At 58.8% G+C, this 20,643-nt stretch overlaps 1 protein-coding gene across 2 annotated transcripts in view; it reads right to left on the reverse strand.

Annotated features, from left to right (window-relative positions):
* Positions 1–168: 168 nt before the first annotated feature.
* TMEM104 (transmembrane protein 104) overlaps positions 169–20,643 on the reverse strand; it is a 54,159-nt gene continuing 33,684 nt past the window's right edge. The window contains exons 9-10 of one of the 2 annotated variants that reach the window (XM_079133740.1): positions 18,544–18,637; positions 169–4,616 (exon numbers count right to left, since the gene is read on the reverse strand). In XM_079133740.1, the coding sequence (XP_078989866.1) occupies positions 3,856–4,616; positions 18,544–18,637 (855 nt within the window). In that variant the 3' untranslated portion in view covers positions 169–3,855. The remainder of the gene's footprint in view (positions 4,617–18,543; positions 18,638–20,643) is intronic. The other variant, XM_079133739.1, reaches the window with a different exon arrangement.

Consider the following 20,643-nt stretch of genomic DNA (forward strand, 5'->3'; position numbering starts at 1 on the left):
CCTGGGGGAGACTGTGGCGGTGGTGCCAGGGGCGGGGCAGGGCCAGGCTTCTCTGCTCACTGCCCCAAATCATTAATAACCACGGACTGGAAAGATAATTAAGAGCCAAATGTGGAGCCGAGCCTGCTGTTGGCTTGGAGGCGGGGCCACTCCTGCTCACCTGGTCAGGCCCTGGCTGCCTTGCTACATCTAGGAATGTATGGAGTGGGGGACATGAATACCTGGGGTGTGGTTCAGAGCTGGTATGTGGCTTCCAGCTCAAAGGGGCAGTGCCCTGCCTCTCTAGGGGGAGGTGGAAAGCCAAGGGTGGGGCGGGGAGGAGAGGAAGCAAGGCCTTAGATGTGAAAGAGCCTACACCAGGGCCCACCGACCCCCCACACCCAAATGCTGTTTTTCTGTTTTGGTGGGACACAGGAAGAGAGAGGCCCAGCCACTAGTCGCAGTAGGAAATTCTTAGTCTGACCTGGTTCCCTCCTGCTGATGTCCTTGCTGCTTTTCCCTTGCTCTTTAGCCCAACGCTCACATCTACCCCAGCTTTTTCTGGGGAGCCAGGTAGGGTGGGGGACACAGTTCACAAAAGGGTTGGCATGATGTCCCAGGCCTGCCTTGCTCTTTGAAAGGGGAGGTGTCCAAGTCTCCCAGGGGATCAGGGAACCAGAGCCTATCCCTTTCTGCCCCCAAGTCCTCTAGACCCAGAAGACGCGTTTCCTGATTGTGCACTGCAGGCAATGGCCATCAGACACCGCCGCCTCTTTAGAAGGCCATGAAGCCAATTAGCCATCTGAAGTCTTAAATGAGCCCCAGGTCTTGGGCTGGGAGTGCGGTTATGGCTGGCTGGCGAGTGACAGGGAAGTAGCTGGGCATCAGTGAACAGCAGCTTTATTGAGCACTTTTGTGCCAGGCACTGGGCTCAATACTTTATTTTCCATGACCTGTCAGTCATACAGGCAGTTACCGTTACCCTGTGTCACAGAGGAGGCTCGAAGAATACCGAGCACTGTGACAGGCAAACAGCAGGCCCTCTATACAGGTCACGTCTCCCTTTCTCCAGGATGCGGCTGACACTGCCAGCCCCTGGCCTCATGGAGGAGTGGCAGGGCTCTCTGGCAGCTCTGGCTCTGGGTCTCTAGGAGCCAGATTTTCCAGTGGCCCCTGGCATGAGTCAGCCTCGCTAGGGCCTCTGACCCCTAAGCAGGCTGCAGTCTCAGCTTTCTGCTCCCCTGGGGCCTGGCACAGCTGCCACTTCCCCTCTGCTGGTTGCCTGGTTGCTTTCCACCACTCGGGTGTCAGCCTGTTGCCAGGGCCGCTCCTGGCCCCATGTGGCGAGCACAGATGTGTGGCCTGGGGCCTGGCCTGGGGCCCACTGCCACCTTCCACAGCTCAGCAGTGCCTCCGCCTGTCACCTGCCATCTGGCCCATCTACAAGCCCACAGCCGCCTCCCAGGCCTCAGGTGAGGCACAGTCAAAGGGCTGGCAGCAGGCGCCAGTGCTCAGGTGGGCCTGGCGCCTTGGCATGGAGAAACAAAGACCGTCTTCTCCCACCTTGACCTGGCTTACCCTTGGGGGCTGCTCTGGATGCGGCTAGAGGCTGCCGTGTTTAAAACCACCACAGTGACACTTGTACCTTGTGCCAGGCTGAACTGGCATCCCCGTTCTCCCCACCAGTGACCCACAGGGCCCCTCTGCGAATGAAGCCATGACTTAACCTGCCTCTCACGTTGATATAAAAGCTCACGGTGGGGCCCGATGCGTGTGGCGAGCAGCATTATTTCGGGAGGTCTAGCTGCTAGGGTCTTTCATCCCTCGGCCCGACCCGCCAAGCATCTGTGGCAGAGGCCAGTGGTGGAGAGGAAGGTGACCTCATCCGATTTCTCACAAGACAGGTGACAGGTGGCAGGTGGAGACCAAGGTGCCAAGAAACCAGACAGTGGGGAGGGTCCCTGCTTGACATCTGTGACATGATCACTTCAGGTCAATTCCCTCCAGGGCTGGGGCTGCTGGGGCTCATAGGAGGAGGGGAATGTAGCCACCAGACTCCACTACTGTGTGTGGCTCCAGATTGTCACATAAATCAACCTGGGCTTTATGATGCTAATAAATTTGCTTCCAAAATTTGGTTCGGAGCCCGGGGCGGCAGGATGATTTAATTTGCTTTGTCCTTAAGCAAGAGGGAGTGTAATTGGAGAAGGTAAGTACAGATGTTTTAATTGAGTTCTCAGCAAACAGCAGGCAGCTTCTGGGAGGGCCCAGCACAGGGGACAGGCGGCTCTTCCTCATACTTGGCCTCAGCACCCTGGTGCCAGATGGCTTGGTCCACCCCTGGGCAGGGCCTCCTGGGAAGATGCCACTGTGGCAGGTGGAGACGGAGCAGCTATTTCTCACATGTATGGAAGTTGGTGGCTATGGGGACAGCTGTGACAACTGCCTGCACGTGACAGTGGCAAGAGAGCAGACCGAGGCCACTTACGACCCAGGGAGTCTCAGGGGCAGGGATGCCAGGGCCAGGAGCAGAGCAGTGCTGCCTGCAGACCTACATGCCCTGGGTCCCAGGGTGTTCCGTCCAAACTGTAGAGACAGCAAGACACATAGAGGAGCAGGTGGCGCAGGTGGCCTCACAGGGCTAAGCAAGGCACTGAAATCAAGAGGGCGGGGCAGGGGCCTGAGCTCCCTGTCCCCCAAAGAGGCGGCTCCCTGGAAAGCCGCTCTGCACTCCAGGACAGGTGGGACCGGGTCAGGGCTGGGGGCAAGCCAGGGTCAGGAAGGATCCCCAGGGCCTGAAGCAGAAGGCACATCGAAAATGCAGAGTTCAATAGAGTCACCTGTGTCTCCACAGTGGCTGGCCTGGTGCATGCGTGACTGAGCGGGAGGTGGCTGGGAGCCTGGCCTCCGTCCACAGGAATGGTGGCAGGTGTCTCATCCAACCCTGCAGCACTCAGGGACGGGGAGAGTGGGACCGCTGAGCACCCATGGCCAGACTCCAGAGGGAGCACCCTTAGTGTTGGATCAGAGCAAAGCCGCAGGCTGTGCTGCTGCCGACTGGCCCGACCTTCCACGGGCAGGAACCACGAAGCCACGTGCCCAGGGCAGTAAGCCACTGGGGGCGGTGGTGGGGGCAGCACCCCCCAGCAGCACCCCTATCCTGCAGGAGACCCAGAGGATTCCAGGGGGCAGCCAGGGGGCCAAGAGCCCCTTCCTGGAATCCTGAGCGAAGGACTTTAAACCCAGCTTGTAGGCTGCTGTGTGCCCTGGCAAGGGATGTGCCATTGGCACAGTGCCCCAGAGATGGCGGCCACAGCAGGGGCCCTCACGGTTCTGGTTTGGGGACCCTGGTGCCAATTAGCACTTCCCAATCTTGTCACTGGAGCCACCAGGCCCTCCCCTAGGAGTGGCGCTTAGCAACTCTCAGGCCTGGCAGGGAGTTGGGTCCTGCCTGCCACAGGCAGGCCAGGTTAGCAGGGCCAGGCTTGGGCGGCCGCTGCTGGTGGACAGGCGAAGATGCAGGAAGGGGCCGGGGAGGGCGGAGGAGGGGACGCGGGTTGGGTATAAATAGCAGCAGCGCCAGCACTGTGTTTTCCCGCCACACGGGGGGAGGAGCCTGCCTCCCACAGCTGAGGGGGCAGCATGTGTGAAGCGGGTGCGTCCTGAAACCCCAGAGCAGCCGCATGGTGCCCTGGGCAGGAAGGCCTGGGCAGGGGGCAGCTCCAGTGGGCCAGGCCAGGTACACACTGGGTGGAGTCCTGGGTGCGGAGGGTCCCTGTCCTGCCTGCCCACGAAGACCTGGGTGGCAACTAAATCTTGCTGTGCAGCGGTGAGGCTGGGTGGCCCAGCCCTCCTGTCAGCCGGCACGCCCTGTCATCAGAGCTTGGTCTCACTGAGGACAATGTTGGCTGTGACAAAGAAGAAGCAGGAGAAGGCCCAGAGCAGCACGAAGCCCACCCAGAAGGTGTGGCGGAAAGGGGACCTGTGCTTGTTGATGGTCCCGCAGCCAAAGGCCAGCTGGGTGTCCTTGCGGCAGTGGTACACCAGGAAGGCAGGGATGACGAACTGGATGCCAGTGCCCGCATAGGCCCCGGTGATGCCCACCAGGGACTCCAGGTCATGGGTGCAGAAGGCCACCAGCACAGGCGGCACCAGGGTGATGGTGGGGAAGACCACGCGGTCCACCACCCACGGGTACGTGCCACCCTCGCGGTGGAAGAGCGTTTTCCAGTTGTTGCGCAGGGTCACGGCGATGATGGGGAAGTTGGTGCTGATGGTGAAGACCGGGAAGAGGCCCAGGAAGAAGCGCACGGCGGCCAGGCCCACGATGTCGCAGCGCGCGAAGTTGAGGGTGTACATGTCCATGAGGCTGTCGCCTTGGAAGCAGAAGATGGCAGTGAAGGAGAGCAGGCCGTAGAAGGCCAGGATCAGCACGTAGTCCAGGAACACCAGCTGCGTAAGGTGGCGCTTGGAGGAGACGGGGGTGATGAGGGACGGCAGGGAATGCTGGCACATGAAGGAGTAGACACACACCCCGAGCAGGTTCCGGAGCCCCGAGAAGTTGGCCGGGGGCGGGTGCCCCTCTCCTTGCCCCCTTCCGATGCGGACCAAGGCCAGCACGATCATGATGGCGAAAGCTGAAAGAGAAGAGGGCAGTCAGTGCGGCATGGAACAGCCCTGCCAGGGACACTCTGTGGTCTGGGGGCCTGTGGAGGGACTAGAGGCCCCTAAGAAAGAACCTGCACATTCAGATTCACGTAACCCCAAAGCCACATTCTGGAGCTACTGAACTTAGGAATGCCCCACCTGTCCCTCTCTGCACCGTTCCTGCTGCCCTGTGGGGGGTGTCTCGGCAGGATCCAGGGCAGTGGTAAGCCAGGGGTCAGCAGGGTGGCCCAGCCCCCGGCTTCCTGGCAGGGAGCAGACTGGTCAGCACACCTGTCTTTCACCCTCTCTCGGTTTGAATGATGTGCCTGGGGAGCTGGCGGGGAGAGCAGGGTAGTGGGGGGCAGGCATTTGGAAAGACGCGCTCTCCCAGGCTGACAGCAACAGGGTAGGCATGCCGGGAGCCCGGTGCAGAGGTGGAGCCAGGGCCTGTGGCAGGCGGGAGGGGACCAGTTGTCATGCCAGGGGAGAAAAGGCACCAGGAAGCAATTCTGGGGACTGCTGAGTCCTGAGTTGCTGGTACGAAGGCTGGAGGCAAATGCCTCGCGGTTCTGTTCCTCTGGCCTGGTGGCAGTTAGTGGATGGAGGGTTTGCTGCAGGAGCAGGGAACCTGTGCCCTGTCTGTCCAGAGCAATCCAGCCTCTGTCCCTGATGGAGACCAGGCTGGCCTCATGTAGCAGCCTCCTAGAACAGCCTCCTCTCAGGCCCTCCACCTGCAGACTGGCTCACCAGCCTGTCCTCTGGCATGGGAACACCTTGGAGGTGTTGAGCAGAGCACCTGTGCACAGCAGTGTTCAGGGAGAACCAAGCCATCAGCAGAGAGCCTTCCTGGCCCTCCGAGGAGACGGGTCTTCTAGGTCTTTCTGCAACTCTCTGGCTTCTGTATTTGCTCTACGGATCATTTAGAACTGGCACTGTTAGCTACTTAACAACACTGAGACAAACAGCGTCCCTGTCTCCATCCTGGAGTTTATAAACCCTGCTGTCTCTGTTCAGAACAGACCTGACAGACCCTCAGCCTTGCCAGCTCCCTCGGATAACCACGGGGACGTGGGTGAGCGTGAAGCAAGACTGAGCTAGAAGAGGCCAGCATGGAGCCTGGCCTTCCTGACAGCAGGCCCACCAGAGGCTCAGGGTCCTCCCCAGGGAGAGACTGTTCTGTTGGGACCCACAGGAAGCCGGGCCAGCGTCCCCCCACACAGTGCCGCTGGGGGGTGGGATGGATCGTCGATCACTTTAATCAGAACTGCCCGACGCTGTCGGGGATGCGGGGTGGCGGAGGGGAGGGGAGGAACGGGCTGTGAAGATTGCCAATAAAGAAGATGATTTGTTTCCGCCTCTCTCCCGCTCCGTCCCGCCACGCCTGCCGCTCCAGGGTGTCACAAATCTTCCTGGCCCTGGCCAGTCAAGGGGAAGCAGTGACCTAGTTCTTCCCTCAAGTCTTGGCCCAGGCAGTCTGGCTCATCCCAGAAACTCCCGGGGTGGGTACAGGAGGGGTGAGAATGGCAGATGTCTGCAAGGAAGACCTTCCCCAGGTGCACTAGGGCAGGGTGTGGGGGGCCTGCAGCAGGCTGGCAGGGCAGGGTGGGGTGCAGCTGGGGCCAAGGCCACAGGAGGCTGCAGCAGACAGCTGTGCCGCTGTGGGTAGTGTGGTAGGCCAGGGTCAAGGGCGGCGAGATTCCGATCCTGCCTGCCACTACTGTTCAGGGTGCCACCTGTGACCAGGACCTGCCCAGTCCCTGGCCAAGCCTATGAATTTGCCAAGAGAAATCCTCTGTCTGTTCCTTGACCTTGGCCATGGCCCCCAGATCCTGGCAGCAAGAGAGCAGAAGATGCTAGCTGTCCAACGTGGGCCTCTGTTAGTGCTCTCTGGCCCAGGTGCTGGCTGGGGCTTCTCTGCATACCTTCCTGCCCAGTCCCAAATCTCTAAGAAGCCGGAGGAAATGTGGGTGGAAAGTGGCTCGCTTATTCAGGAAGGCTGTCTGGACAGCCCGACTGGGGGCTCAGGAACAAAGCATGTCATGAAGTGTGTTTCCAGAACAGTGAGGTTGCCTGAGGAGGCACACCTGTGCACACGCCCACCCTTGATGCACAGCCAGGGACAGGGGTCTTCAGAGCAGACATCTTGGAAAGGGGGGTTTGTACCTTTACGTCAGTGATGATGTGGGACGTTTCTAGAACTTCTAGGACATCTGCAAAGTTGTGGTTACAGGTGATAAGAAGACGTATCAGAGTCTTTTAATGAAGATCGTACCTACACCAGTCACCCATCTGGTTCTCTTGATCTTCATCAAAACGTCTACTTCCAAAAACCAAATCTACCACCGAGGGCTTGATGTTGTCTGTATCTAGGAGTGAAAAGAAGATGCCCGAGCTCTCGTGAGGTGACTCCAGGAGTGTTAGACAGTGTCCGCTGCACGGAGTGGCGGCTCCTTGTGAGCACTGGGGGACAGCAGGTTCGTCCACAGGCTGTGTGGTCTTCTCCTCCTTCCGTCCTGTCAGTCACGCCCTGCACAGTTCTTTCTGTCCCAAGGTCCCCTTGCTCTGCCAGGTAGTGCGGTAGTGCCGCTGGTGCTAGGAGGGCAGACCAGGGCGCCCAGGTCCAAGCAGAGGCGGCTCTGTCCACCCAGTGCTGTGCACTGACCTGGGCCCTGGAGCAGTGTAAGCGGGCCCCATCTTGCCCTTGGGCTCAGCCCAGTGGGTACAGTGAAGGGCATACACTGCCGCACCAGCACACGGACAGGTCTGATCAGAGCATGTGCCTGAGCAAGTGGCCATCAGGTCTGAGGGCAAGCCCCAGACAACCCCAGGACAGGCAGGCCCCTCAGCGCCCACCACCATAAGGACACATGGGCAGCACTGGCTGTCTCTTGGGAGTGGGGAGGGAAGGGACACTTTCTGGCCTGGCCTCTGAACAGGCAAGTTTAAAAGAAACCTGCGTGACCCCAACCCTGGGCTCCAGCAGACAGAAGCAAGAAGGGAAGGAAGTGAGGCCAGGGGGCTCGGAGATCGGCGCACAGGCCTAAGCCTGCCCCTGCCCTGGGACCACACCTCTTCGTCCTCTCCTTCACCCCCTGCGGCGGCTGGAAGAGCGGAGTTCCACGGCTACCTCCTGGATAGATGGCCCGTCCCCAGAGACAGCTGCTCCGAAAACTCATTAGATCTGCTCATAAATCAGAGTGAACAGGCATGACAGGTGTGAGCGACAGACGGCCAGGAGGTGCAGCGGGGAGCGCGTCCCTCAGCGCGCACTCCGGCGCCCAGGCCTCGGCCACCCAGGCCACTCCAGCTTATGCCCACCTCGGAGATGGCGTGGGAGGCATGGGAGGATGTGGCAGTGAGACCAAGCAGTGAGGGACACCCAGACCTCTAGCACTTCCCCAGCACACAAGCAGGGATTTGCCCTGAGCAGGGCCTACAGTGCCCCAGGGCCAGGGCCAGTCCCACTGGCTGTCTGCCCTCCCACAGGCTAAGTGCAGAGCATTCTGCACCAGAAATCACACTCCCTGGGGTGAGGAGAAGCAACGGGAAGCCGGGGAGGACTCCAAGGGGAGAAGGCAGTGAGGACCTGACACCACGTCACATGAGGACTGTGGGGAGGTGATGAGGGGCAGGAGACTCTGGCATGCCACAAAGAAACAACTACAGGTTTTATGCAACCCCAGGCTCAGGCAGGACGGCGCCCGCCCTCCACGAAGATGTATTAGTGTCTGCCGAGTGTCAGCACTATGCTGGTCACCTGAGGGGGGCACAGGACACCGACAGGTGGAAGGTATAGGAGACCATTACAACAGAAGAAGGAGCTGGACGCTGGTCACAGGGGCTGGGAACCAGGATGACACCCGTGGTGGGAAGTGTCCAGTGCAAGGGTAGAAGGCCACCTGGTGGGTCTTAGAGGGGAGCCAGGCACCAGAAGGGACTGCAAAGACCACTGGGCTGTGACTGCCACAGCCGACTCTCACGCTGAGTCTAGGAGAGGAGGCGCTCCTTGCAGGGCAGTGACAAGGACTCAGGTTTCCAGGCTCCCAGCCTGACTCTGCCTGACGCGGCGTGCACGCAGGCTTCTGACAGCCACCTAAGTCCTACAGGCTGGCCTCACCTCATTGATTCACCTTGAGGTGCAGCCTCACCGCACCCCACCCCCAGCTCCTCGGGAGGCAGGGAGAAAGGCAGGCCCAGCAGGCAAGTCATTATCTCGGGAACAGAGACAAAAACAGGCACAGATCCTGAGCCTGGGCAGCCAGCGTGGAGAAGGCAGCTCCCTTCCCTTTCTGTGGAGGTTAGGGTAAAGGCAAAATTCATAAAAGCTGCCCTGCCCGCCTGCAGACCTGGGTGGCTTCTGTCCACCCCGCAGAAGCGTGTCCAGTCTGCGGGCGTCAGGGCGAGCGGAGGAGAGGTTGGTGGGTTCATGTTAACATCAGTGTGCACTCAGGCGTGCTGGCACCCTCTACTGTGGTGGTCAGTTTCACATCCGAGTGCCTTCTCACAGCAGTCAACAAGTCAACAAAAACTGTCAAAAGAGAAGTGCTGCAGTCCTGCCACTAATCCCAGTGACCCGGGAGGCTGAGGCAGGAGGATCACAATTTTGAGGCCAGCCTCAGCAACTCAGCAAGGCCCCATCTGAAAATAAAAAAAATAAAAAGGGCTGGGAGTAGAGCTCAGTGTAGAACACCCCTAGGTTCAATCCCCAGTACCCAAAAACATAAAAAATAAAAAAGTTTCTGCGGGAGCTGCCTGGCCCATGGCGGTCTGTCCTCAGAGTCTCTCTCCTTGGCAGAGAGGACAGGACAGCCAACATCCTTCTGAACAGCTGCCAAAGGGCAAAGGTGATGCTGACTGTTAAGAGGCTGAGAATAAACAAACACCCACGTCTCTCTAGAACCCCTCCCCTTCTGAGCAGTCTACCCTCCTGGGACTCACCCTGGGGCTAGGGAAGAACAGAACCTTGCTGACAGGTGAAGCCACCAATGGGTGAGGCCTCATAGTGGACTTGTGGGGCCAAATAGGGGACGAGAAAGTGTCTGATGTTGGGGAGTCCAGGGTGTGGGTGCTCACTTTTGAGGAATCCAACAAGCTCACCCGAGCTTCAGCCCAAGCAACTAGTGAGACCCCATTACAAAACAAAACAAAAATCGGTAGTGCTTGTTTCATACCGATTACAGGCTGAAAGAGTTTTGGTATGTTAAGTATATTATCAAAATTGATTATATGCATATATACTTACTAATTTATTTTTTATTTTGAGGCAGGGTTTCACTAAGTTGCCCAGGCTGGCCTTGAACTCATGATCCTCCTGCCTCAGCCTCTCGAGTTGCTGGGATCACACCTGTACACCACTGTGCCCGGCTCTAATGACATTTTAAAGTGGCTACCGAAAATCTAAAACTTTCCCCGGGTGGACAGAGACACGCTTCTGCTGGACGGCGGGCGTCTCCCAGGCCCGTTCTGCCCGTGCCGGGTGTGGGTGTGCAGCTGTGCAGCACGATCCTTTGGGAATCTGAGACTTCCACCTTCCGCCCCCATTTTCAGCCGAGGTGTCCTGCCTCCAACTCTGTCCCCTGCCTTATTTGCATGGGGATGCTGAGAATCTGGGGTGGGGGTATGATATTGCACTGATCCTGCTTGAAAAGCCAAGGGACAAGTAAGCTCTGAGCCCCTGCAGCTGTGACGGGGGGGAGGGGCTGGCTGGGCTTGGGACGCGTGCTGGAGCAGAACCACTCGGGAACCCGGGGCCTCTGTCTAACAACCCCGACCCCCGCCAGCCTGCTCCCCTCCTCAGCGGGCCTGGGAGGGCTAAGGAACACACCTGTGGGGGGAAAGGGGGACACAGGTCCACACGCTCTAGCCCTCTGCCTTTAACCCCTCAGTGCCCAACTCTGCACAAATACTTGGAGCCATGACCCTAAGAGCCAGGGATGAACCCAACCAACTTCCTCCCAGTGCCTGTGGCCGCAAGCCTTCCCAAAGCTGGTCCTGCTGTGCTTTTCCCTGCCAGCGACTTCCTGGATAGCAGCCCCCTCAACCCTCTGACCTCTGATTCCAACCCCAGATGCTCCTGAGGCTTGGGCAGGCCCCAGCCTGGACCGCCCCAGACACTGGGCTCTTCTCCAAGTTCTGCTCACGGCTCCCACTCTGGCTCTGCGCAGGCAAGAAGGAGGCCATCCATCAAGGCGACTGTCAGAGGGATAGCCCTTTCTTCTCCAAGCAGAGAGTCAACATGCCAGGGCTAATGATAACAAATGGCCAGTGTATGGCCGTCACCAGATCTGGCACTGGTGCCCCTGGCAGGGGCTGGCTCTGGGTCTGGGGGAGACTTGACGCTGGTTTCGTCCTTCATGGCCATATTGCCCTCACAGGGTGCAGGCCAGGGGCCGCCTTGCCTGCAGCTGGGTCATCAGGAGGGCTGGGAGCTGAGAACACTGAGCAGCCCTACACAGGAGCGCGTGGCTGGGCGTCTGCTCCTTAGGTAACCAGACAGACCAACTGCAAAAGGAGAGCCACATTCAGAGGGGACAGGAAGAGACAGGAGCCGGCAGGTGGAGGTGAGAGTGATCCCCAGGAGGCTGCACATCTTGGAAAGCTTTGCCAGAGGGGAGGGAGGCTGTTTTTCAAGTTATGCTGGGTCAACTCCTGCTGCTGCCACCGCACTGTGCAGCCTCGGGTGGACTGTTTCCTTGCCTTTAAAAGTGGAGGTGACTGTGGGGTGCTGAGGAGAGGAGGGGAGCCGCTGTGGGCAGAGCCGGGCCCACAGCCACTGCTCAAATGTGGGAGTCCCTCTGTTACAGCAGAGCCTTACATCCCGCTGTGAGGCCCAGGTCCCAGAGGCAGGGACACCTTGTCAGCACCGAGTCCTCCCCCATTTCTCCTTGTCTAAGAAGGGGACTGGGATTGTACTGGTTATCCCCCCCGCTCAGTCAGGTGGAGCCACTGTCAGAACAGTCCCAGGGACGTGGGTCACTGGCACCAGGGTCAGCTAATCCTTCAGAGTTTGGGGGTCAGGGATTGGGTGGTGGCAAGCAGGGCCCCAGACAGGCTGCTCAGACCTTCTGCATGAGCCAGAGTGATCCAGGTTTCTCCTCTTACCTGACCAGCATTCCTAAGGCCACACAAAGCCAAGTATCCCGCACTGTCATCTGGGCATCTGGGTGTGTCTGGTGCCCAAGTGGGTCCATCCTTCCTGGCCATTGCCATTCCACTTGGGCACAGGCCACCAGTCTCCTCTGTGAGCCCTAAGAGGACAGACCATTCTTGTCCCCCTGGAAGTTCTCTCTGGCCCCACAGAGATGTGCTTCTGGGTCCTACGTCAGATTGCTCCCTGGGGCCTGCGTGACATTCTATGCTGGCCTTGCCTGTAACAACTCACCCCAGACTCACTCTGGTTTCTGCTGAAAGGAGGGAATTCAAAGCCACTCTGGCTCCTTCCCATGCTGGGCCGATCCCTGAGCTTTCCTCCTTATTCCGGAAGCCGGAGAGAAGGGCGCTGCAACCGTCCGCTTCACGGGACTGGGATCTGCCCATGGTTGGTGGTCCTCCTTGAGGACTTGGAGCATTCTTCCTCTACTGTGGCAGGAGGGGTGGCAGCGAGGCAGGTGGGCAGTAAGTCTCAGAGCGACCAAGGCTGCAGCAGGAAGTCGAGTCCTGGCCTTGGCATCCTTTAGCCCTCCCTACCCCTGGGGCACACAGTGGGCACCTGGCCCTGGCTGCAGGGCCTCAGCTTTCCACTCCCAACGCCTGAGCAGGGAAAGGCAGGGCAGGGGCCTCTGCTGATGGGACATGACAAACCTAACGTTTCAGGTACCGCTGTCCTCCCCTGAAGGCCACTGGGCCCTTTCCTCCTGAGCAGCCAGCAAGATGCAGAGAGAATAGGAAGAAGAGAGGAGAGAGAAGAAGAGGAGGCCACATCGGGACAAGGACACTTGGGTCCCCTGGCCGGACACAAGTGCTGGAGCACTGGGCTGCTGTGGCTCCCACTCGCTCTGCAGGTGCAGATGGCTGCCAGACTGCAGCAGGGCAGAGGCCGGCCAGCCGGGTGAGGCCCCTTCCTGCACAGAGGCCATGCCTGTACCACTGCCAGGTTGGCCGCGGGAGTTCTTGTCTGGTGGCCGGACCCACAGACATCTGGGCCACATGCAGATCAGAGCTGCTGCCAGTGAGCGCCGCTCAGATGAGACCCAGCTGGAAGCAAAGGCCTCCTGTGGCGCCTGCAGGATGCTCAGGTGAGTCCCCACTGTGGCTGGCGGACATGGACAGCTGCTCCCCAGCAACAGCTAACTACACGTCCACTCTATCCGAACAGCCGTAGGACAGAGACCCTGGGTCCCTGTCCTACAAACGGACCTCTGGGTTTGCAGAGAATTTCTAGAAAACCAAGAATAAAATTATGACCAAATGAAACACATGCAAAAGGCTCTTCTGGATTCTCTCCAGTGGCTATGGAATAGAGAAAGCTGGACCCTGGACAGCCCCAGAGAGCCCTGAAGAGGAGCCCGAAGGCGGGCAGGCAAGCTGGTGCTGACACAGGAGGGCTGGCTGCATGAGGGGAGAGGGAAGGGGACAGGGGACAGGAATGTGCCGCCTCAATGCTGGAAGGCAGGGTCTTTCCAGACCCCCGAGAAGGACTAGTTGAATGGCCATAAAAGAACTCAAATGCTAGTTGGCAGCTGTGGGCAACAGATGACCCAGGCTCACGAGACCCCTGGCTGCTGCTGCCGACAGAGTGAAGCAGTCCCGAGGGAAGACGCCGCCCACCCCTCGGGGTCCAGTTACGAACAAGGGAACCGGTGAGAGGCAGAAAGCCCCGGTTCGCAGGTGGGTCTCCTCTTGGGGATCTGCCTTGCCTGCCACCACCAGAGTCCCAGCCCTCCCTCTGGCTTGGAAAACAAATCTGGGGCACTTATTGGGGGTGGTGGGGAGATCAGGGCGAGCAACTTCACACGGCAGACTCAGCTCCTCCACGGCTGCGGGAGGACGGCGTCTGACCCACTTTGCGGGGAGCTCAAAGGCGGAAGGCCGCGATCATCTCCTCTGAATCCACAAGCAGAGGGGAGGGCGTCCTGGGTCCTGACAGCCCAGCCTGGGCGGGCGCGGCGCTCCAGAGTGGCCTTTATTAGAAAGAATGGTTTTAATAATGCCAAGTGGGACGCCCTGAGCGGACCAGCTATTCGTGTCCCCTTGTGCAAGACATCTGCCTGGGGGAGCAGGCAAGGGGACTGAAATAATCATGCCACTGGCCCCTTCCAGCCCCAGAGCTCCCTGCTGGGAGCGCTGGGTGTGCAGGGTGGGGGTCACCAACAGGGGTGAGTCCAGGTGCAGAGGGCTCAGGCTCCAACGCCATGGCTCCCCCTCTCCAGGGTCCCTGGTCCACCTGCTGCTGATGGCAGAGGAACCCCTATCTCCCCACTAGGGGAACGGCCTGTTTCTCGTTGCTCTCAGGCTGAGCTTCCCTGAAGGTGGTGGTGGTGGAAGCCCAGGGTGCAGGGAGGGTCCCCTCTCCACTGCACCAGGGGACCACACCTGTGGTGCGGGGAGAAGCCCTACAGATCCCACCGTGGACACAGCTTGGTCATCAAGCACTGCAGCTCCTTCTGGACCCGGCTGAGGTCATGTCCCTGAACTCATGGCTGTCCCCTGAGGAGATTAATTTCTCAGATGAGAAAGCTGGCTGAGATGACAAGACTGATGCTAATCACCGTGGCTCGCGTCTGAACGCCGTCCAGGTGCCAGGCCCGGGGCTGATAAGCACTTCCTACACGATCCCGCTGCATCTTCTTGGTCCCTCGGAGCGAGTCCTCGCTGCATGGCAGACGCGGAGCCTGGCGGAGGCGCTCAGTCTTCTGTGCACGGTGGGCGCAGACACTGTCTGACCCACTGCAAAGGGAACAGGTGAGGAGTGCAGTGTGACAACCGGTAGGTGCAGCACTCAGAGCAAAGCAGCGGCCAGAGCCCGGGCCTGTGCTCAGGCCCCTTGGCTGATCTGGAGCGGCTGCCTGGGGAAGCAGGCTGCAAGAGCAGGGGGGCTGGCCCGTTGGTCTCCCAAGGCCTGAACAAGTCTCACTTGCTGGGACAGCACACTGAGACCCTCCCTGCACACGTGAACTGAGAGGCATTTGCAATCCAGGGATCCCACGCTGACCACTCTGGTGTCCCCAGAACTTATGTGTGGCACACTGAGAATGAACCAGCTTTGGGGCTTGTTGTCCATATTCTTTCATTTCCCCTGGGCAGGTAGCTATTGGCAAAGGTCATTTAACTCTTTAAGTCCCACTCGAGCACAGCAAGAGAGCTTCTGGGGCCAAGGAGCTGCAGAAGGGCAGGGCCAAAGGCCTGGGAGGAACCGGCCCGAGGATCCTCAGCAAAGCACGAGGGCCTGTGATCTCCCCTGGCCTCATTTCAACAGATGGCAGAACAAATTCCTAATTAAGCACGAGAAAGCTTCCGGCTCAGCACATTTATTCATGATTTTCTGGTCCCTTGGGTGCTCATTCTTCCCTTTTGTCTTCTTGGAAGCCACGCCAGCTTATTGCCACCCCAAGCTCCCCACGGCGCTTGGAAAGGCCTGTCCCTAATCTAGGGAGAGGGGAGAGGAAGGGAGCGCGTGGCAGGGGGCGAGCATGGGGGGGTTGTGTCCGGGGATGGGCCACACAGCTGCTTTTCAGAGGCAGAACAGAAAGGAAGTCCAGGGCAGAGGACGCGGCCAAGACTTGAGAGGACAAACGGGGTTTCAGAGACCACTGCCTGCAGCATCTTCTGGAAAGATCTCTAGAGGTGAACTTGGCCCAGAGGAGAGACACCCTCAGTGGGACCAGTCCCTGTTCCGAGCAGGCCTGTGAAGGTCCAGCAGGCAGACTGAGGGGCCTTCTCACAACAGTTGGTGTTGCTTGGTGGCTGCAGGGGATTGCATGGCCTCTGTTCCTCACTCCTCTCCTGGCTTGCTGTGGCTGGGTTAGGAGGAGGAAATAACCTGTACCTAGGCTAAGAAGAGAAATGCCCAGGTACCCACTGTCCCAGAGGGACACAAGCCTGGCTCACTAGGCCTGGTTCACTTCCCTGGACATCCTGCTTTTTCCTGGACAGGCTCTGTGTCAATGACAGGTCTGCTTTTCAAGCCCCAGGGTCTGAGTCTCACGGAGAAAAGTGACGGCCTGTGCTGTCGCCCACAGCAGCTCGCCCAGGAGACTCCTGACACTTGATTATCTCTCAGATCAAAGGGAGAAAAGAGGCAAACGGCTGCAAAGACAGCGTGTCAAGACAGCTGTGTCACCACCAAAAGACAAGTGCCCGTGACCTTCACAAGCTGGTCCCTGCTCAGCTCCTGGTGATGCTGGTCTCAGGCTGCTGCTGGCTCTGCAGCACAGCCGGGGCTGCCTCTGAGGCCCCAGGAGCCCCAGGGTGCTGGTGAGGCGGGGCCTCGTCACAGAAGAGCCTGTGGAGTCAGAGGCTGCGGTGACACTGCAGCCAGGGCCCGGAGTTAACTGCAGGGGCTGGTGCCCTGTGGGTGCGGAGGAGGCAAACGGCACCACGAGAGGACAGGGCAGCCCACCACCGGGTGAACAGCAGTCCGTTTCTCAAGCCCAGAGCTGATTCCACTCCTGAGCTAGATTCTGGGGGAGGGGGGATGCAAAGGGAGCAAGGCGTCTGCCAGGACCCTGGGCCTGCTGGCAATAGGAGCTTGGTGCTTCTCTGACCCAAATCTGGGCACGAGTTGGGCCTCTTATTTATTTAGGGGGGGTGCTAGGGATTGAACCCTTAGGTGCTTTACCACTGAGCCACACCCAAGTCCTTTTTACTTTGAGACGGTCTCATTATCTTGCTGAGGCTGGCCTTGACCTTGTGATTCTCCTGCCTCAGTCTCCCAGGTGGCTGGATTACAGGTGTGTGTCACGTGCCCAGCACAAGCTCCCCTCTTTAGGTGAACGTATTGCTACCCAGACAAAGGGCGCAGGGTGCTGCAGAAGCTGCTGGCTGTCGTCACCTGGGTGTTTGTCCCCTGTGGGCTAACAGGGGAATCCATCATATCAGTGGGAGCATGTGTAGCCCCTCTACTTCTGCCCCTTGCTCCTGTCCCCCAGGACATGGGAAGAGAGCTCAGCTTTTGGGCCAGCACACAGGTCAAGGACCATCAAGTACATTGGGCAGGAGTCACTTCTGGGCTGCAGAATTGTCTGCAGGTAGTGAAAGAGCTAGGACAACAGAATATAGCAGGAGGTGAAGAGGGAGAGCATCCTTCTCCAAATCCTGCTGAGGAGACTCCTGGGAACCTCCAGGGCTTCCAAGTGCTTCACATAAGCAAGTAACAGGAAAGGATGGGCAGCCTGTGAGTGGGGTCCCTGCTGACCCTGACTTCTGGATACAAGCCCTGCAGGGGTGGTGTCCCCACGTGGTCTGTCCAGGAGCTCACAAAACCTTGTGCTCCAAGCTCTTGTCTCCTGCTGTGACCCAGGTGGTCATGTCCAGGGACGCCAGGAAGTCCTCCTGGCCTGGGATGGACGGGATGATGAAGGATGACAGAGGCCGAAAGCTCACACCAGAACGGCACGTCCCTGTAGGGCCTCAGAACTGGTCCCAGTCCTGCTCTCAGTCCTCACAAGGACAGACCAAGAGTGGGAAGAGGTGCAGGCTGGAGGGTTCGACCGGAGTCCAGGAGGAACTGCCGGCACTGCCCTGGGTCCTTCCGCGTGGAGTGGGAGCCTTCCGCGATCAGCAACTCCTGGCCGGGAGGCTGCCTGTTCCCCTGTTGGAGCCTGCTTTGGAAGGGGGCACCGGGGCGCCTGTGCGCTTGCTCCTCCCACTGAGATGGGGGCATAGGGAGACCACAGAGGCCAGAATTTCTGGAAGTCACTTGGGTATAAACTCCTCAGAGCATCATCGCCCATGGCTGGGTCCTGGCATGGAATCAGGGAACATGCGCCTGAGTTCTGATGGAGGGAAGCAGGGGACGTGGTGACAGAGGGGCTGGGAAAGATGGTAGGGAAGGACAGGCGGAGGGTCCCTCTGGAACCTCCATGCCTGGGCCAGGGCAGCCCCTGGGGACCAGGCAGACCCGCGGTCCCGGGCCTCTATCTGAACAGCAATGGCCTTCTTTGCTTTCGTTGTTTATTCTTTAATGCCTTTATCCTTTTTTCCCCTTCCCTGAGTTAGGGTTTTGTTGCCTTAGCTGGTCTCAAACCATCTTCCCTTAACCTCCAGAGGGCTGGCTTGCACATGAGCCACCATGCCTGGCTTTCTTTGCTTTTAAATAGAGCAAAACGAGTGTCCAACAGCTGTCCAGAGCAAGGCTGGGGGCAGCAGGAGCCCACGCCTGCCCTCAGCCAGCTGCATCGCAGCCCCTTCCCTGAGGAGGGTGGGAGTGCCTGGAAGCAACAAGCTCCAGCTGCCAGCCTGGTGTGGGGGAGGAGACCCCTGCTCAGCTCTTACTCACAAGGCACCAGTTGGTTAGAACCCATGGTGGAAGGCGTGTCATTTCACGCCCTGTGGTCCAGGACTCTGAGGCAGAGTGCGTGGGGTGTACCCACGAGGAGGGTGGTGATTCTACTGACCCTGCAGTGGGCACAGCCTGACCTGGGCCTTGGCAGCCCACTGCCAGCCTATGGGTCAGTCAGAACTGAACACGGTTCTGGGAAGGAGGCTGGTCACACATATGTAGTCTGGGCCCTAGCCCAGGTCCAGTCACACGACGTGATCTCGGAAAAAATCACTTTTCTTTTTTGGTACTAAATTTCCCCACCTGAGCACATGCCTCCTCCTCGCCCTTCTGGAAAGGTCAGAGGACCAGGCAGGCTGAGTTAATGGAGGCCACCTCCACGTTCCAGTCACGGCTGGGAGCTTTCCCAGCCTCTCTGGGGAGGCGGAGGGAGGGACAAGGGGAGAAGGGCAGAGAATGGAGAGGTTTCTCAGACTCACCGATCCATCTCATGAGTGAGGTCAGGATCTGCAGGTACTTGGTCTTCTGGACGTCAAAGAAGGTGAACGGTCCGAGCAGGAGACTGAAGACGGCCTGGGTGGGGGATGGCGGTGAGGGACAGCAGAAGTGGAGGATGGTGGTGTGCTCCCTCCCAACCCAGGTGCACCCCACACTGGTGGACGCTCCTGGGGTCCAAATGTGGCACTGTGGGCAAGTGCTCAGTGCCACAGTGGAGAGGAGGCCCAGGCCCTGCCTCCCTGCCACCACCCACTCTTATGTCCAGACACTGCTATCCTTTCTGCGCAAGGCCCAGGGGTCACTTTAAGGTTCCCATGTGCCCACTCTGCTCTCTTGGGCAGGCAAGGAGGGTGGAGTTGTGGCCCAGTGCTGCACTGGTCACAAGCACGGATCCACTGGAGACAGCAGCAAAATTGGGATCAAAAGGAACATCAGACAAGCCCTGTTACTGGGAAGGAAGGACACAGGGAGGAAGGGACGCGTGGTGGAGAGGACAGTCTTTCTGAAGGGCTCAGAGGAAAGGGTTAATCAGAACATTGTCCATCAGCTACGCTTTCATGGTACATGGAAGGGGAAGGCGGGGGGACAAAAGCTGTGGCTGCCAGGACATCCTGCTCAGGAGAGTGTCCTGCACCAGGGAGGGAAGGTGCATGGCCAGAAAGGGTGGGAGGGAAGGCCGGGGGAGGGGAGGGCAACGGGGAGAGAGGAGGGTGCCTGCAGCTCCGGTCCCCTTGGTCTTCTCTGTGGACAGCAGGGAAAACGTTTCTACTTAAAGTAAAATAAAATAAACCCTGTGTTGGAAAACTGGTCTGTGGGAAATCTGGACCCTCTTTGCAAAAGGCACCGGGTAGTGAGAAGTGGCGCGGCAGCCTGGGAGGGCGGGGCAGGTAGCTTTCCATGCCCAAGTGGATGCTCAGGGAGCAGAATTAAAAGCTGCTCCTTGGAGGTAAGACGATGGGGCCATTTCCAATCTGCCACTCGGAAGCCAGCGAAGCATCAGACCTTATTAACATTTACACTCTGCCATTTTATCACCGTGATGCTAATGACACTCACTGGTGATGCGGAGACGATGCCAAAGCCCAGCAAAGGTGGGGAAGGGGCCCTGAGGGGAGCGGCCCTGGCCTTGTGACCTGGGGCATGCATCGCTGCTGCCCAGCTTGGGGTCAATCCTCATGTCCGGCAGGCGGGAGCCCCACAGAAGGAGGTGAGCCCGCCCACCCCCAACTCGAGGAGACAGGATGTGGGAGAAGCTGTGACCTCTTATCCAAGTCCATTATCACAGAGAACAACAGCTGAAGGACTCAAGTGCAGCTTAAGGAAAAGGCTCTAATTAGCTGGGTGGGTGAAGGCATCCTGGCAGTCACCAGGCACGGAAGCCTTCTGGAAAGAAGGCTTTCTGCCGGGAGCCTCAGAGCCGTGCTGCTTCTGCGCAGGAGACGGGAAGGAGAAGTGTTTCCGTTAGACTGGGGTGACGGGGAAGGCACAGGAAGGGACTCCCCTGGCAAAGGCAAGGGCTCTCAGGCCCAGGGACAAGAGCCGGGACACGGAAACTAATGCACACACAGCCACCACCTCTGGCCTATGCGTCTGTATGCAGCACCATCAGTAAGTCATTTAGGAAAATTACCACTTCAGGGGAACTTTCCACTGATGAATTCCTCTCTTGAAGGATGAGAAGGGGATGTCAGGTGGAAGAATAAATATAAAGCCACTTGCCACAAATGTTTCCAAGTAACCGTGGTCTGCAGGAAACTGGGGTCCTGGTGTGCCCAGGGTTTGGGTGACTCACCTTTGACCCGGGGTGCCTCCCACTGAAAATACAGTTCTTCAGATGTGGGGTCAAAATTCTAAGGGTGACTGGTAGGGGAGATCAGATCTCATCTTAGAGCCTTCAGATTATTTCCCAGAAGGGTAAAGGAAAACAGAACCATCTCCAAGGTTGCCCCCATCCTGCCCTTGGGGGCCCTTGCTCTGAGGCCTGGCCCGCTTTCACCCTCCTCCTCAGTGCTCCTCTGCCAAGATCCCAGGACACAGGAGCCCCATTCTGTAAAACCCTGTGATGCAATTCTAGCCTCCAA

The sequence above is a fragment of the Sciurus vulgaris genome (assembly GCF_902686455.1).
Source record: "Sciurus vulgaris genome assembly, chromosome: 3".
Taxonomy (NCBI): Eukaryota; Metazoa; Chordata; class Mammalia; order Rodentia; family Sciuridae; genus Sciurus; species Sciurus vulgaris.